The 15,179-nt window shown below is 24.7% G+C and overlaps 2 protein-coding genes across 8 annotated transcripts; one reads left to right on the plus strand and one right to left on the minus strand.

Moving 5' to 3' along the window:
* Window positions 1–2,186: 2,186 nt before the first annotated feature.
* Window positions 2,187–10,454, plus strand: LOC127289904 (protein trapped in endoderm-1). Of its 7 annotated transcripts, none has more exons than XM_051318160.1 (4): window positions 2,187–2,344; window positions 5,619–5,809; window positions 8,087–8,333; window positions 8,559–10,454. In XM_051318160.1, the coding sequence occupies exons 2-4, from the start codon at window positions 5,689–5,691 to the stop codon at window positions 9,205–9,207; spliced, it is 1,017 nt and encodes a 338-aa protein (XP_051174117.1). In that variant the 5' UTR covers window positions 2,187–2,344; window positions 5,619–5,688; the 3' UTR covers window positions 9,208–10,454. The 7 variants fall into 7 exon arrangements, with proteins under 7 accessions (XP_051174117.1, XP_051174118.1, XP_051174122.1 ...); XM_051318161.1 differs by having other exon boundaries at window positions 2,189–2,378; XM_051318165.1 differs by having other exon boundaries at window positions 2,189–2,378; window positions 5,635–5,809.
* LOC127289903 (putative inactive tyrosine-protein kinase Wsck) lies at window positions 9,891–14,039 on the minus strand. Its single transcript, XM_051318158.1, has 4 exons — window positions 13,503–14,039; window positions 13,219–13,379; window positions 11,365–13,115; window positions 9,891–11,287 (listed from the first exon to the last, which is right to left on the minus strand). The coding sequence occupies exons 1-4, from the start codon at window positions 13,670–13,672 to the stop codon at window positions 11,219–11,221; spliced, it is 2,151 nt and encodes a 716-aa protein (XP_051174115.1). The 5' UTR covers window positions 13,673–14,039; the 3' UTR covers window positions 9,891–11,218.
* Window positions 14,040–15,179: the final 1,140 nt, after the last annotated feature.

The raw sequence follows: 15,179 nt of genomic DNA on the forward strand, positions 1-15,179 counted from the left end.
CTCGCTAACTCTCATTTTCTCTCTTTGATTGGCACTGAGGAATCTCTGCATATATACCAATAATTACATGGAAAAAAAATCATTTATCTTTTGTAAAATTACAACAATAACAATAAATAATATTACTAATTAAAATTTAAAAGGTCAATAAATTATATTATTTTTCTGAGAAAATGAAAAAATTTATAATTGTTCAAAAAAACAGCGAGAAAAAATTTTTTTTTTTTAATTAAGAATGGTAATTTTTTTACTAAATAAGTATAGTAAAATTTACTAAATTTTTACTAAGTTAATACAGAATTATATTAACTTTCTTTTTAATTCCTAAAGTAATTTTTTACAAAATAATATGTAACTATAGTAAAAATTAACTAAATTTTTCCTTTATGTTTACTAAATTAATACAGAAAATTTTACGAATTGTAAATTAATACAAAAATTTTAATTAAGTTAATACAGTAATTTTTCTTTATTTTTTATTAAACTACTATATTAATTTTTCCATTTTAATTTTTCAATGAAAAAAAAATATATAAAAACCATTTTATTTTTGTTTGAGATAAAATAAATTCTAAGAGGATAACGCAAAATTTTTGTTATATAAAAATTAATAAATAAAAAAGTATCGTAAAACTGAAGAGGAATAAAGTGGGTTTTTTTTTGCTTTTTTTTTGAAGGGGGAAATTTTCTATGACTAGAATATTTATTTATCTATATGGGGAAAAATATATTCGCGATATGAGTTTTAGTGACGAAGATAAAGATTTCTGATGTGTATACGAAAACTGATTGTATTATGTTACCCCTGCGCTTTGGTGTATATGTATATATATATATGTATTTACTTTCCAGGGGTCGACGGCTTTATGAGGTTTTAGACGAATATATGAGAACTTTAACAGAGTACTTCATGCATCTTTTTTTTCAACTTTGTTGAAAAGTTGAGAAATATTAAGGATAAACGTAAAAATGAGATTTTAGAAAAACTAAATGATTTTTCAAAAAAAACCATTGTAGAATTTAGAAAAACAACCATTGCCTGAAATTATTTTTTTTTGATTTCCATTAATAAAAATTATTGAAACAATTTTTTAAAATATTACCATTTTTTTGAAAATACGATTTTTTGAAACTACTATTTTTTGAAACTACCATTATTTGAAAATACGATTTTTGGAAACTACGATTTTTTGAAACTACTATTTTTTGAAACTACCATTATTTGAAGCTACAATCAATCGTAACTATTATTTTTTCGAGTCTATATATGGTTATTTGTAATTTGATGATAATATTCGAAATTTTAGTAATATTAATTTATATTATAATTAATTTATAATATTGGATCACGGGTCATTGAATTTGCACAAAAATTGTACCAGTTAATTATTAGGCTATGAGAATTATTAGGCTCTAATTATTAGTCTCTTTCTGAATCATTTTTCAATTTATGAAAAAAACTGCTTTTGTATAGGCAGGACTCGAACCCAATGCTCCTTTCCTAGTCGGTAGAGTACTTTAACCACTGAGCTACTACCTCGAGTAGAATTAAAAATTACTTCTGTTTATCATTACAATCTATTAAAAGTAGTAAACTAATAAATCTTGTTTTTACCATAAAAATTTTCAAAATAATTTTCATAGCCTAATAATTAACTAGTACAATTTTTGTGCAAATTCAATGACCCGTGAGTTTTTGCCCCCTTCAAAGGGGCCTTTATATATGAGATCGCTTTTATCAAAACAGAGAATCAAAGGTCGAAAAAAAATATATATATATGGTAAAATTAAAATATTGGACCTATTCAAAAGTTATTGTTTTTCTGACGGAAATTGTATATTTTCTACAGTGAGAGAGCATCGATCGTTTCCTGCATCCTGTCTGAATATACCATATATATATAGGGTTTAACTTCTGCACCTTTGGTCGTTAGGATTATTTGCCATTGAGCCATTTCAGTGAATTGTTCGACAAACGGGGAACACTCTCTCTTAGAGGGTTGACAGCTGCTCTATACCATTTCTGCCCAGTTTTCGTTTAGTAAATAACTAAACCAATCGGAGTGCAGAATTCACCTTTATATACTTGCACTTCGAGTCTCGTTTCTTCACTACTATATATAGGCGCAAAAAAAAAATATATATTATATTTGACGATGAGGTCTATTAAAATACGATACGAATCTTCGTATGAGTTTATGCTTTGCCGTCAAGGCGAACGCACGTGTTTTTTTTTTCTGAGCTCAAAACGCTCATGATAATAGAATCTTTGTGATAATGTGTGATGATTTCACTGTTCTCGTTTCAAGAATTTATAATTAACAATTGGATGTTATATCTCGAGGTTTACGAGTTTAAAATATTATTATATATTTAATGTAAGCACAGAAAATTAAAAGGCATTAAAATAAGCTGCAACGCTTATTATTTTAATCCAATTTTGTTTATTTTAATACCAAAATGGATTAAAATAATAATCGTTGCAGCTTATTTTAATGCCTTTTAATTTTCTGTGAGTGTGTAAAAATTAAATGTAAATTATAATCAGTGGTTTTTTTTCCTTTTTAAATAATTCATATAGAATGTGTACGTTAATATTAATTTTTTTTTTGTTATTAAAAAAAAACCCTTAATTTTGAAGTTTTCAAAACTTAAGTTGATTTTACTTCGATTTTAAACTGAAAATTAATTTATCTTTATTAAGGTAATTCGCCTTTTTACAATTTTCTTTTAATTTTATAAATATTCTTTAAAAAAAAAATTGTTTTTGTTGAATACATTAAAAAAAATGCAATTTTTTTTTTTTTAAATGACAAAGTGTAAATGGGGTCCCATTAATTTTTCTCTATGTGAACTATAACAATAGTTGTAATAGATTATTATAATAATACTAAAAATAATAATAATTTGCCATTAATTAGAATTTTATTATTAAATTATTAAATGGGATAAAAAATATTAATTTTTAAAATAATAATAATAATAATATAAATGTTTAAAATATTTCAATAATAAAATAACTTCCGTTGTAAACCACACATTTCCTTAAATTAAAAGTTTCTTTTGCAATCGAGAGGGGAATGATTCATAAATAAATAGAAATGACACATTTTAATGTCTTTATTATCTTGCTCTTGAATCAATATATGGGAGAAAAAACTTGGAACAGATAATATTGCGATAATTTCGAAATATATATATATAATTGGTCCAGAATTACGCAATAGATTTTCTCTAAACAATGTGAAAGTATAAAATTATGAATGAAAGAAAAATAATATTCTACATAAAATGTTTACGAAATACATAATACTTTGGAATTTTGCAAAAGACCGGAAATTATAAATTTTTATTTAATTAAAATACATTAAATTGCAATTTTAATTGAATAACAATGAATTTCTTGTAATTGTAAAGTTAATTATTCCAATTATTTAATATTATTATTATTATTATTATTATTGATTATTTTAATTAAAATTGTTGTTTAATTCAAAAACTTTTAAATATTTTCAATTAAACTGTTGGATTTTATTTAAAAAAATTTTTATTTAAAAAAATTTTACTTTCTCACACGGAGAAAAAGAAAAAGTAATTTTTACTACTTTCAGAGTAAAACTGGACCAACTCGAAGTTTCTGCGCATCTCTGGCAATTTTTACTCCGAAAATAGTAAAATTTATTATTTCTGTAGTAAATTTTACTGTTTCCGTAGTAAGTTTTACTATTTCTAGAGTAAATTTTACTATTTTTGGAGTAAAAATTGCCAGAGATGCGCAGAAACTTTGAGTTGGTCCAGTTTTACTCTGAAAGTAGTAAAAGTTACTTTATAAAAGAAATCTTTTTTCTCCGTGCAGAAACAATATTTCAAAAAAGAAAACAATTAGAATAATAAATTAAGATAAATGTTCTTTATTTGTAAAATTTTCTTCTAAATCTATGTTATTTGATATTTTAATGAACTTTTTCTTAAATTGGCATTGACAGAGAATATGAAACTTAAGGACATGTTTAACTACCTAATGACTACATCTGGGTGACAGATTCGTTCTTCTTGAATAGCTTTTTGCAAATAAAAAAAAAAAACAGAAACCCCGAAAAAAAGTAACGACTCTAGTGTGAGAAAATTTTCAACAATCTTACGCAAAATATTTATGTCATTTAAAAAAAAAAAAAAAATCTTTGAAACTTAAATAAATATATTAACTCTAAATTACTTTAAATTAATTTAAATTTAAAAATCACAACATTTTTTTGAATGAAAAAAAAGAGTATTAAAATGCAGATTGAAAAATGTATCAACAAAAAAATTACAATTAATTTTTATACGCTACAAACTAGAAACTATACATTATTTAAATTCCAAAAATAAATTCTAATTTTACATACAAAAATACTATTTTTGAGTTTGACATAAGAACGAGAAAAATTAATGGGCAATAGAGACGTAAGGCAAAAGTTATTTTTGAACTATAGCACAAAACTAATATCGAAGCCATTAATAAATATATATATATCGTAATTTATATTGACTCTATATATAAATTGAAAAGTTATCAACCTCTCTCATTTAAAAGCAGGCGATTAAAATGATGAATTTATTATTCTAGAAAAAGAAAAAGAAAAAAATAGAAATTACATTAAAATTTTTTTTAACATTAAATTTTAAATAATTATTCAAAAATCAAAATAATTAATTAACAAACAATTCAAATGGATCAAAGCATTAGCTTTAAACAAACATAATAATTTTCCTCCCTACTTTGAAGTTAAAAAAAATAAATGCATTTGACAAGTTGTCTCTATATGTTCGTTAAAACACATGTTTAACGCACAGAGAGGAAAAACTAAAAGTAAGAAGAAGGAAAGGCGTAATTCTAGTGTACGTTAGATAAGAGAAGGTCCCTCGTGCGTGTCCTAAGGCAAACTCTATAGTCAGTCTTTGAGAAGCAACTGCAGTTGCCTGTTGTTTGCTACTACCAAGAGTAAAGAATTGTATATTGAAAGTTTTTTATATCAAGCAACAGAAAAAGTGCTATAAATTTAATGTTTGTGATAGGAATTATTACATCAGAACTCCAGATTTAAAATCGAGGCTGTATAACTTGTTTTTTTCATTTAAAACTTTTTATTTTCAACTCCATTTACACGGTGAAGAAAAACATAAACACTTGGATACTTATTTTCGCTAATTACTTATTAAAACATTTTTTTTTTTTATTATCACGTTTTAAGTCTAGAAATTAATGTTATTTTTTAATTATTGTATTAATTTTAAAATAAAAAAATTAACAACTTATGAAACAAGTGATAAAATTTTGGTAATTACTATTTATTTCACATTATTAATATTAAAAAAATTAAAAAATTTTATTATTAATAACAAAAAAAATTTTAATTAATAACAAAAATCAAATAATATTATTATAATAACAATAATATTTGCTTTTTGTTATTAATTAAAATTTTTATTTTATTATTATTATTTTTTTTTTTAATTTAATAACTTAATTTTTTAATAGCATTAAAAATTTTTTTTATTTCAATTAATTGTAAATAAAATTTTAGATGGTTTTTCTTATTTTTAAATTAATATTAAATTAAAAATTATATTTTCAGGACAAATCTTTTAAAGGGATATGAGGCGCGAGAGAATCAAAAATAAAGGAAAATCGAAATTTTATCGACAATGGGGGAAATTTTAAATGAAACAATTTTTGCTCAAGATGATAGTGTGAGATCTTTACCACGATTTGTGACTATCATCGCAGCTGTGTGTGCTATATTGTTTAGCGTCGTTGGAATTTTAGGTGAGACATGCTCCTAATATCTGTTTCCCTTTTCATTATTATATTCACATTTTCAAAAGAACTTTTCAACTTTAGCTCTACATGACCAATTTTTTTTTATATATATTAGAAAAACAAATTTTTCCAACCCAAAGAAACTTGTTTTTGAATTAAATCAATTTCTAAATAAAATTAATTATTACAATTATTATTTAAATTCGTCACTAAATTTTATATATTACAAATTATTTTTAATATTTCAAAATTGATTAATAAATTAAAAATTAATAATTAATAGGCTTAATAAATTTTACTTTTATAAAAAATAGTAAATTGTAAAAATAAATATAGTAACGTATGTTTAAATACAATAATTGGAATGTGAAAATAAATTTATTTAATAAAAATTTTTTTTTATATTTGCAAATGATTCGTTATAACTGAAGAAATAATTGACATTATAGAAAAATAAATATTAGCTTTTGTGATTTGATGAGTCAATATATGCAGTTTAAAAATAAAAAAAAAAAAAAAAATCTATCGGCTAAATGCAGATCGATTGACTGCATTCGTTAATTAAACTCACTTCTTTTTTTCAATCTAAGCCAATTTATGTCTCGATTGCTCAGCCATACCCCTTCCTTCACCTTTTCTGTTCGCCCATTGAACTTTCTTGTGTGTATATACATATATAAATATAGAACCCTGTATATACTTAAGGACTTCCTTTTAAAATTTATAAAAGCCATTATAATTGTAATTAGGGTGGTGACACCAACTGTTCAATTCAAGGTCACCCCATAAATTAATTACAAAATTTATATTTATTTTACAATATACTCTTCTAATTTAAATAAAGTATAAAAAATATTTTTTAATAGAAAAAACAATTTCATGTAATAATTACAATTTATAAAAAATATATATTTCTCTAACCTTATAGTCACAACTGATGTAAAACAGACCTATTGGAAACACACGCGATTTAAAAAAATTTCGAACACTACCGAATTGACCTTAAAATTATTTTAAAAAATACTTTTTTTTTTTTAATAAAGAATACTTTTTATAAAGATTTAATCGATCGCGATTTTAAGAATTTCGAGCACTCATAGAATAAAAAAAAATTTACTAGAATGAAAAAAAAAAATTTAACACTCAAAAATTATAAATCATGTCTAAACAGGTCAATAGACGAATTGCAACTGATTTAATTATCCTTGGGATTTTATAACCTTTGACTTAAGGTCCTTTATACTTTAATGTAAACATAAACAGCGCTCGGGATGCATGTATAAAGATAATTTCAAAATTCCAAAATAATTTTTAAAATAATCCAGAAGTATAAACTACAAATAAATATAATTATTATAATATAGAAAAATAACGTTTTATTATATAATTGAATTTTTTTTTTCTTCTAATTTATATTAGAAAATTTTTTTTTATCATTTATTTATATTAAAAAAAAATATAGGAACTAATATAATTAAATTATTATTATTATAAGAACAATTATATAAGAATTAATTATTCTTTCTTTGGATTTATTTAAAAATTATTATTATTATTCAAAAATCTGATATAAGCTAAATTTATATAAATCGAACAAAATTCATATTAATTTTGATTTTAAGAATAGATTAAGAGAGTGGAAGAATTAAAACTAATTTCCTGTTCAATCGTTTATAATCAGTATAGGTATATAGAATGATACACATAATTGTGTATAAGAAATTTAATGAGTCACGAATGCAAGTTGAGTTTCTTACAAGCACCCATTTTATTATTATATGAAATGCGGCACCAGTCATAGACTCTCTCATATTACATTCTTTATATAGTTAGTATAACACTTGATATTTTTTAATTCACATATATGAGACTTTTGACCCATTAAATTTACTCTCATTTAATAAAAACCATAAGGGTTACAAATTAAGAAAATATTGTGAAAAACACCCACTCATTTTCTTTACTATGTATAGAATATATGAAATATTTAGTCTAACTTTCACTCCTAAATGCAGTTTAACTATTCCAGATATTTCATAAATCTCTCTCTTCATAAATCTTTAAATAACTATTAATAAACAATTTTTATTAAATTTTGATTTCAATTTTTCGAATTATTTTTCTAAATAAAATCAAAAAGAACAAATTTTATTTCTGATTTTATTAATTATTTTTTTCTTTTTAGTTTCTATACGAAATTTCGACAATTTTTTTTTTTTTAAATTTCATTTACTAAGTCTCTATAGAAAAAAAAAGATTATTAAACATTCTTTTTTGTTTCAGGAAATTTAATAACAGTTTTGGCATTATTAAAATATACAAGACTGAGAAAACATGCAACGACTGCATTTGTCATAAGTCTTAGTGTTTCGGATTTAATATTTTCATCGGTAAATTTACCACTAACGGCGAGTAGATATTTATATGAGGCATGGGTACTTGGTGACGCACTCTGTCAAGTGTTTCCCTTATTTTTTTACGGAAATGTTGCTGTATCACTTCTCAGTATGGTGGCTATCACCCTCAACAGGTGAGATGGGGGGGGTCATTTAAAATCATTACAGTTCTAAATTATATTTCAAATGAGACGAAATTTGTTTTTTTTTTTCAATTTTCATCAAATATTTTAATTTGAAAATAATATAAAAATTATTTTCAATTATTCAATCTAATTAAAATTATTGAATAATTAATCAGATAATTGAAATTATTTTCAAATATTTGGAATTTTTCTAATTTTTCTATTTAATTTCAGATACGTTTTGATATCAAGATCAGATTTATATCCACACATTTATACGAGCCGTGGAATAACATTGATGTTAATTGCAATTTGGACACTAAGTTTCTCACTATTAATTCCATCGTTACTTGGAATTTGGGGTAGACTTGGATTAGATCAGACAACATTTTCATGTACAATATTAAAAAAAAATGGTACAAGTCCAAAAAAATTACTCTTCATTTTAGGCTTTCTTGTGCCATGTCTTGTGATAACTGTTTCTTATCTTTGTATTTACTATCGTGTGAGAAGTAGTCGTAAAAATCTCGAAGCCCATTCACGTGGTGGTAAGCGAAAAAGTACGGGATTTCAAAGACGTGAAGATTCAAGAGTCACGAGATTGATGTTAATAATTTTTCTTTGCTTTTTACTTTGCTTTATGCCATTAATGATAGCAAATGTTGTTGAAGATAAAGTGAAATTGCCAATTTTTCATGTGATAGCCTCAATTTTAGCATGGGCATCATCAGTTATAAATCCATTTATTTACGCGGGTACAAATAAACTTTATCGTGCTGCTTATCGACAATTACTCTGTCGTGGAAGTCGAAAAACACCTGCATTAGGAGGACCAAAGCCAATTTGCTCGCAATCGAGTAAATTTTCCTCACAACCCACATGACAATTAATTAATAATTCCGAGAGTCTGTCGAAATAAGAGATTATTAATGAAATTGAAAAAAGGACCATCTGCAAAAAAAAAAAAATCTTTTAGATAATTAATAAATATAAGAGGAAACCATTTCTTAGAATGGATAAAGATATAATTAATTATCTTGATTTAAGTTTAAGGCCCTAGATCTGAATCATAGTAAAAATGATAAGAATACAAAAAGCGAACAGCAAAAAAAGAAACGAGAAAAGAAATTTTTCTTGAACTTTGTTTGAACCAAAGTTTTAGATAATAAATCAATGAGTGAACTTGAAAGATCAAGAGAGCTCTCTAAACAAGTATTATTTTTTGATTTTATACAAGTGAGGTATTTAAATTTAGATTAATGTAATTAAAATTAATTTCTAAAGGCCGTGTAGCGAAAGAGAAATTTTTTCAAAATGCCGTAATTAATATAAATATTTTCAAATAATATATATGAGATATGAATTCAAATTTTTAAGCTTAAAAATTGAAATTTTTATTTTGATAATAAAATAAAAAATTAAACGTATTCAAAATTCGCAAAAAATTTAAAAAAAAATCCAAGGTATTTAAATTTTTCTCTCATTAATTTTCAGGAATAATGAAAAAAAAAAATTACACCTGAAAATTAACTTAAAATTATAAGTTAAATTATAATAAGATGTAAATTATAATATCTATATTTCTACGAGAAATCATTTATAGAAATTTTTATTTGAAAAAAGAAACAATTTTTAATATAAAAAATGCAGTAAAATCGAATACAAAATTTCATTTTTGGTATTACACTCGCTATATAAACATGTGAACCTGTATATCTGTATGTGTGTTTGTATATGGCTTTTTAAGTACTGAAGCTTTAAATTAGTTTAAATGGAATGGACGAATACTGTAATGTAAATACACAATCAATAAGATACAAAAAAACGAATTGCAAATTATTTCTAATCTCATTCATATTTTTTTATAATAGCGAAATTCTCACAATTATTGTAAATTTGTTCATATTTTCTAGTTTTAGAATAATAGTAATTATTCATATTAGTATAGCATATGGCATAAAAAATACGCTTTCTTATAGTTAAAGAATATTGAGATTATTCGAAAAATACAGTCGAGTTTTTTTTTTATATTTTTAGTTTTTAAATGCACTTTGAATGATATTTTCTTTCTCTTAAAGTAGAAATTTCTCAATTAATTATTTTTGAAATAAAAAAAAAAAAAACACTACTTCGAAATACATGCAACATTTTGTTCTTTTCTTTGTATAATTAAAAGAACTGTAAATCATTAAATATCGATCATTTTAATTTTAATATCTATTACTCTGTTTCGTTACGAAAAAAATGTGTCTTAATTAAAAAGTACAAACTAAATATTAAAAAATCTAAGAACACAAAAGGTTCATTTAAAAAAAATGTACAATAAAATAATTTTTTAAAATTTTTTCAAAATTTATAAATTGTTTAGCACAAGTCTGATGGACGAGTAAAATATTAAACTATTTACCATAAAATAGTTTCTTTTTTTTCAAGTACCAAACAATCTATTTAAAAAAACAATAGATAGAAATTTTAATTTATAAAATATAAATTGTAATTCATAAAATAAAAAATAGAAATAAATTTTAATATATAAAACAAAAAAAATTAGTTTTTGTAAATTACAAAAATAAAAAAAAAGTAAATTATTGTCGATCAATATCGACAGAGTGAATCTCACTTTGCTTAAATTCTATTAAATATGGACGGATATAAATTTCATTAAAAAAAAAAAAAAAAATTATGTTTTCTTGATTACCTGTGAAATTAAATACTAATAATATGAAAGCGGAGTACTTCGAATCAGATCTAAAAACTTTGTCAGCAGTGTTTTTTTTTAAATACATTTGGTAACTCCTCATTTTCTTTTTTGCGCGTGTATAAAATACTTGATATTCTTTTGCTTATTTCTCCATTAAGCAAAAATTAATGACGAAAATATTGTTTTATCTTTTCTAATTAAGCTCCAATTCAGGCAGATAAGGCTCCGTAACTGTTGTAATTGGACAAAGGCTCAATGTATCCTGCAAGAAAAGACAGAAAACAAATTAAAAAATTTGAAAAAAATTTTTTTGTTTCTCTTTCGAAAAAAAAAACTCACCAATCGAATTAATTCATCAAAAGTGGGTCGTTCGTGTTCATCGTTACTCCAACAAGAGAGCATAACTTCATAGACAGGATCGGGTGTGTCTCTCAATTGTTCAAGTCTCACACCTCTTTCCAATGCCTCCTCAACATCACTGTCAAGCTGAAGATTTGAGTACGGTGTACCACCCATACTCAACATTTCCCATAATAGTACACCAAAAGCCCATACAACACCAGCTTGATGTTTTTTCTGATTACTGAAACATTCAATTGCCGTCCATCGTGCATATTTAAAATCTTCCAATGCATATTTTCCAATTCCATGGCCCATGACTTTTGGCGTCCAATCACTTGCAATTCCAATGCTTCTCGCGCACAATTGATTGTGAATAATTTTATTATTCTCCAAATGTCTCAATGCAGCGGCAATTGATGAGCCAATTTTCAAAATTTTCTCTGATGGAAATATTTCACCCGATCTTGATGCCAATAATTTATTTTTTAATGTTTGCGATGGCATTTCAATGGCAATAAATAATGTATCTGATGTTTCACATGTACCAATAAGACCCGCTAAAAATTTCATTGATCCACCTTTAATGCAAATATCCAATTCACGTAGCATTTGACGTTTTTCTGATTTTTTTAATGAGGTATCAGATATTTTATGAACACTCGACGATATTGTAATTCCATCTTTTTGCACTTGTCCCCAATGAATTGTACCAAAACGACTACGTCGCAATGGGACATTGTCAAAATTTAAAAAATTCCTCGGAATTGTCCATATTTTCAATTTTAAATCCTGATAATGATTTGTTTGTTCTGGCATATCCTCAGGAATATATGCCATATTATCAACTTCATATAATGGTCCTTGTAATGTTAATTCCTGCTGTTCGGGTAATTTGTGCATACGATCTTGTCGTCGATGTTTTCGTTTTAGAACAAAATACAGGACAATTGATATTAATAGAAGAGAACTGAGAATTACTATCGCTATCCAGAGAATTATTGCCGTTACGTTCGTTGGCGAGATGGGGGTGAGTTTTTTATGATCTGGAAAACTTTTTGTCAAATCGGAATAACTATATTGAACGCTGTCACGATTTCTCGAAACAATAACCAATCCAATTTGTGGTGTTGTATTTAATTCAAATGGTGAATTATAATAACCACCAATTGTTTTTCCATTGCCAACGGTGAATTTTGAATATCGTGGAAAATCAAAATCATCAAATTCAGCAGTCACATAATAACCAAGATCATCGTCTTTACCGTGTGTTTGATGATAACTTGGATAGGCGATATCATTGCCTGTTGGGGGAAAAATACCCGGTAATACAACAACAATTTGATAAAATGTTATTGGACCATTTTCACTACTACCACGTGAAATTTCAACTATCATTGTATTTGCAAATTTTTCGAGAATTCGCGGTGTTTCTGGTTTATTTGGTGGACCAATTAAAGTGCGATCAGTGTTAAAAACAGGATCGCTAACTCCATTTACATTGTGTGCAACAATAGAAATATTGTATTCGGTACCCGGTTGAAGACCTTGAAAAACAGTTGTATTTGAAAAGCCACCTTCGACTTTAATCTCAATTGGTGGCAGTGGAGTAGTGGCGTAAGTTTTTATTACTTCGGCTCGTAAAGTATAGGATGTAAGATTGCCATTTGGATTATCAGGTGGTTGCCAAGTTACTCGTAAAGAACGCGGTTGATCGTGATAAATGTCTATTCTTCTCGGTGGACTTGGACCTAAAGATAAATTAATATTTTGTAAAAATAAGAATATTCTCGCAATATTTAAAAAATGAAAACATAAAAGCAAAAATAAATTATAATTTAAAAAAAAAAATACCTTTTCGACCAGTTGCATATATACTCATTGCATTAAAAGATCCACACATATTCGTGTCATTTTGTGTACTTGAACACGGCATCGTGCAATTTTCCGATAATCCTTTTTTTCCGAAAGCACTGCCACAATAACATTTATGACCAGCCATTAGACCCGCGAACCTTTAAAAATTAATTTTTAATTAATAAAATAATAATTAAATTCAAGAAAAACTCATACTATACTTTATTAAATAAGTCGTATAAAAATCAAGAACAATTATATTTTTTTTTTATCAAACTCACATGAAGTAATGTGATCGGCATTCGTCAATGCAACCTTCAGGTGAACCAAAATCTTTCGAACTTGGAACATTTAATTCAGGATCATTTGATGAACTTTCATAACATCCAAGATATTCTATACCCAATAGAACATCAACTCCAAGGAGGAAAATGCACCATAATAAAAACATATTGATTTTTTTCTTGTAAAAATAATCACTCACGTTTGATATTTAACAGAATTATTAAAGAACTGCGGCATGTTTTTCCGAGGAGAACAATGAAGTCTGAGTCAGCTATCAAATAGCTAACAAAGAAATAATATTAAAAATGAAAACACGCACAATTTTTGAGGTTATGTTTAAAATGTCAATTTTTTCCTTATATGTATTTAATGAGTTTTTTTTTTTAATATTTCTCACTGAACACTCGCAATTATTGTTTTATTATCGCAGTCGATTATTAAATATATAAATACTATGTTTAAAAGGATTAAAATGAAACCTTGACATATTTTTAAAGGGAATTGTTTGACAGGTTTGACAACACAGGGTGCGGTTGCAATGTTTTCATTTGTAGGGGAATTACCGTACGAGAATAAGAATTTTACCGAGAATATTCGTTTGGCGCGAAAATTCAAATTTCTAATATCTTTAATAATATTATATTATTAATAATAGAAATTATAAATTATAGAATATTATTATTATCAGTATTATATTATTTCTAACATAATTTAAACTAAACCAATAATATAAAATACAATAATCAATTAATAATTAGAAATATAATTAGCTATCTCATATGATAAATAATTAATAGTTGATATTCTGTAAATAAAATAGAAATTCAATTTAATTAACAAGTTAACATAATTTTTTTTAATTAAACAAATTAATATAAATAAAAATATAACAAAAACAGTAAAAAAATATGAGAAAATAAAAAAATTATTTTCCAATTGTAAAAGAATTAGAATTTAATATCAGATAAATTAACAAATTAATTAAAAATTAAAATAATTGTAAAAAAAATTTAATTTTTTATAATTAATCAATTATTAATTAATATATGTAATTTAGAGATAATGAATTTATTTAATTATCAAAGCAAAAGATTCTATAGTAATCTGCGCGGATTACTATTAATGATTCACTGAAAAATTCATAGAAATAATATTAAAAAAAAAATAAAAATTGATAATTTTTTTTTTTTAATTTACGACGTGATCACAACATTGTCATTTCCAAGTATAAAATATATTTATATATAAAGTTATGAAAAAATTGAGTCATAAATTTAATTTGTATTGAATAAATGAAAACTCTACTTGTCGCGCTTGTTTATCGATAATTATTCTGTTAAAATTGTAAATGAAAAATAAAATTATCATATTCATTAATAATATAATTTTCATATATAGATGAACAGGAAAATGTAGACAAAATCATTATCGGGTTGATAGTCAATAATGTCCATATTTAAGATACGGTAAACATAACTTTGGTATTGTTATCTTTTATACGTATATACAAAAGCAACAAATGAACAATTCAGTTTTTTTAAGTTACATCGACACTTTAAGATGTTTTTACCTATTTAATGTTTTATAAACGATATTTTACGTCATAGACTTTAAATATTTATTTGCAAGTGAACACACACACACACAAAATATTGATAACTTAAATGTCTTTT

This window comes from Leptopilina boulardi, unplaced genomic scaffold (genome assembly GCF_019393585.1).
Source record: "Leptopilina boulardi isolate dan_hultmark-lab unplaced genomic scaffold, ZJU_Lbou_2.1 LbouV2_51, whole genome shotgun sequence".
In the NCBI taxonomy this organism is placed as follows: domain Eukaryota; kingdom Metazoa; phylum Arthropoda; class Insecta; order Hymenoptera; family Figitidae; genus Leptopilina; species Leptopilina boulardi.